This window comes from Gymnoscopelus microlampas (assembly GCF_963454915.1).
Source record: "Gymnoscopelus microlampas genome assembly, chromosome: 14".
NCBI classification, from domain to species: Eukaryota; Metazoa; Chordata; class Actinopteri; order Myctophiformes; family Myctophidae; genus Gymnoscopelus; species Gymnoscopelus microlampas.
In genome coordinates this window covers 50988026-50990525 of record NC_139951.1, presented here as the reverse complement: position 1 = coordinate 50990525, position 2500 = coordinate 50988026, and the positions used below count along the sequence as shown (strand labels likewise).

At 48.5% G+C, this 2500-nt stretch overlaps 1 protein-coding gene across 1 annotated transcript in view; it reads left to right on the top strand.

Moving 5' to 3' along the window:
• LOC311060294 (transcription factor COE3-like) overlaps positions 1–2500 on the top strand; it is a gene marked incomplete at both ends in the record, with an annotated part of 67454 nt that overhangs the window by 54377 nt on the left and 10577 nt on the right. The window contains 2 exons of the mRNA XM_084078428.1: positions 1–100; positions 1297–1467. The exon at positions 1–100 is cut by the window's left edge and continues 95 nt beyond it. Of these exons, the coding sequence (XP_083934554.1) occupies positions 1–100; positions 1297–1467 (271 nt within the window). The remainder of the gene's footprint in view (positions 101–1296; positions 1468–2500) is intronic.

The window sequence follows — 2500 nt, the reverse complement described above, 5'->3', positions numbered from 1 at the left end:
AGCATGAATGGTTACCACGGCAACGCGGCCATGCCAAACCTGACGGTTCCCACGTCACCGGGATTCTCAAACTCCTCCCCCTACGGCAGTAAGTACCAAGGTAATCTATTACTATTACTACTACTATTGTTACTACAACTCCTCCTACAGTGTGTCTACGTAGGTGGTGCACCTCCTACTGGCTCTACTGTGACACTGCAGTGTGTCTACGTAGGTGGTGCACCTCCTACTGGCTCCTCTGTCACACTGCAGTGTGTCTACGTAGGTGGTGCACCTCCTACTGGCTCTACTGTCACACTGCAGTGTGTCTACGTAGGTGGTGCACCTCCTACTGGCTCCACTGTCACACTGCAGTGTGTCTACGTAGGTGGTGCACCTCCTACTGGCTCCACTGTCACACTGCAGTGTGTCTACGTAGGTGGTGCACCTCCTACTGGCTCCACTGTCACACTGCAGTGTGTCTACGTAGGTGGTGCACCTCCTACTGGCTCCACTGTCACACTGCAGTGTGTCTACGTAGGTGGTGCACCTCCTACTGGCTCCTCTGTCACACTGCAGTGTGTCTACGTAGGTGGTGCACCTCCTACTGGCTCCTCTGTCACACTGCAGTGTGTCTACGTAGGTGGTGCACCTCCTACTGGCTCCACTGTCACACTGCAGTGTGTCTACGTAGGTGGTGCACCCCCTACTGGCTCCTCTGTCACACTGCAGTGTGTCTACGTAGGTGGTGCAAAATACAAAATACATAACAGGGGGTGGGACACACAACGTTACAAAAGTGCACAGATAGTGGTCAATCTGCTATTCACGGTCAATGCTGTTTCAGAGCCTCGTTTAGCATTTTAGTTGACACCGGTACAAACGATTTTTTAAATCTGACATAGTTCCATTTAGGTTCACTATACCTTCTCCCAGAGGGCATCATTACATACTGTCCATGTAGAACATGGGAGGCATCACTGACTATTTTCTGAGCCTGTCTCAGCGTGGCCTGCTCGTAAATAGACTGCAGAGAGGGGAGTTGTCTTACTCCTATGATTTTCCCTGCAGTCTGCACCAATCGGAGCAATTTGGACCTCAGTTGCACTGAGAGGTTGCCAAACCAAACTGTGATGCCAAATCTGACCAGACTTTCCAAGACCGCTCGGTAGAACACTAACATAAACTTTTGGTCAACACCATGAGCCCTAAGACGGCAGTAATATATTACATTACATATAACATGATGTTCTATATTACAGTAATATATTATAGTAATATATTACATTACATATAACATGATGTTTTATATTACAGTGGTAGCCTCCAGTCCTACCATGGGGGCGGTCTCTAACTGTAACTCCTCCCATGGGGGAGGGATCTTCTCCTTCTCCAATGTCATCTCTGCTGTCAAACAGAAGAGTGCCTTCGCTCCGGTGGTTCGACCTCCGACCTCCACCCCCCCTCCTTTAGCCTGCAGCAACACAGGTACCTGTCTGTCTGTCTGTCTGTCTGTCTGTCTGTCTGTCTGTCTGTCTGTCTGTCTGTCTGTCTGTCTGTGTGTGTGTGTGTGTGTGTGTGTGTGTGTGTGTGTGTGTGTGTGTGTGTGTGTGTGTGTGTGTGTGTGTGTGTGTGTGTGTGTGTGTGTGTGTGTTAATGGTTTTGACTAAATTAAAGGTTTCAGATCTTTGGACTCGAACACTCTGTCATCACACACACACACACACACACACACACACACACACACACACACACACACACACACACACACACACACACACACACACACACACACACAGTGTGTGTATAAGTAATGAGTCGGTAAATTAAAGTGCATGCTGTTACATGCCTTCTGTCATTAACAGCTGGCTAATGAGGAATGACTTGACACCCGCGCGCGCACATGCACATGCACACACACACACACACGCGCGTGCGTGTGCGTGCGCGCGTGCGTGCGTGCGTGCGTGTGTGTGTGTGTTTTCAAAGACATAACACTTTGAATGTGATGAGGTCCATTGTGTCCATCATTGGTTGTTGTAGAGTGAGTGTTATATTGTCAGGGACAACCTGACTTAACTTCACTGAGTCTTATGTACGGTAAGCATCACTATTAACAGGGACGTGCACAGATAGACTCTAGGTGGTGCTAGAGCACCTGCCCTTTGCCCTCTTGACCAGAAGTGCCCTTTTTTCAGTTTACAGCAGGGGTCTTCAACAGGGGTTCCGGGACCCCTAGGGGGTCCTCAGAGTTACTACAGGGGGTCCGCCAAATCTTTATGTGATATGATTTTTCTTTTTACCATAACCACTCGAAACCTAGCATCCCTTTTCTGAGGAGAACTTTAGCCAAAAATAGCAGATCTACAAGCCCACAACGCCTCGCGCTGCGAGGCGTTGTGGGCTTGTAGATCGGCTATTTTTGGTAAAGAGGTATAGGTGTAGAGGGAAAAAAGAGCAGACCAAGTAAACAAAAAAAAAGTATAATTTACTTGAGCACCTGCCCCTCAAAATGTCTAGG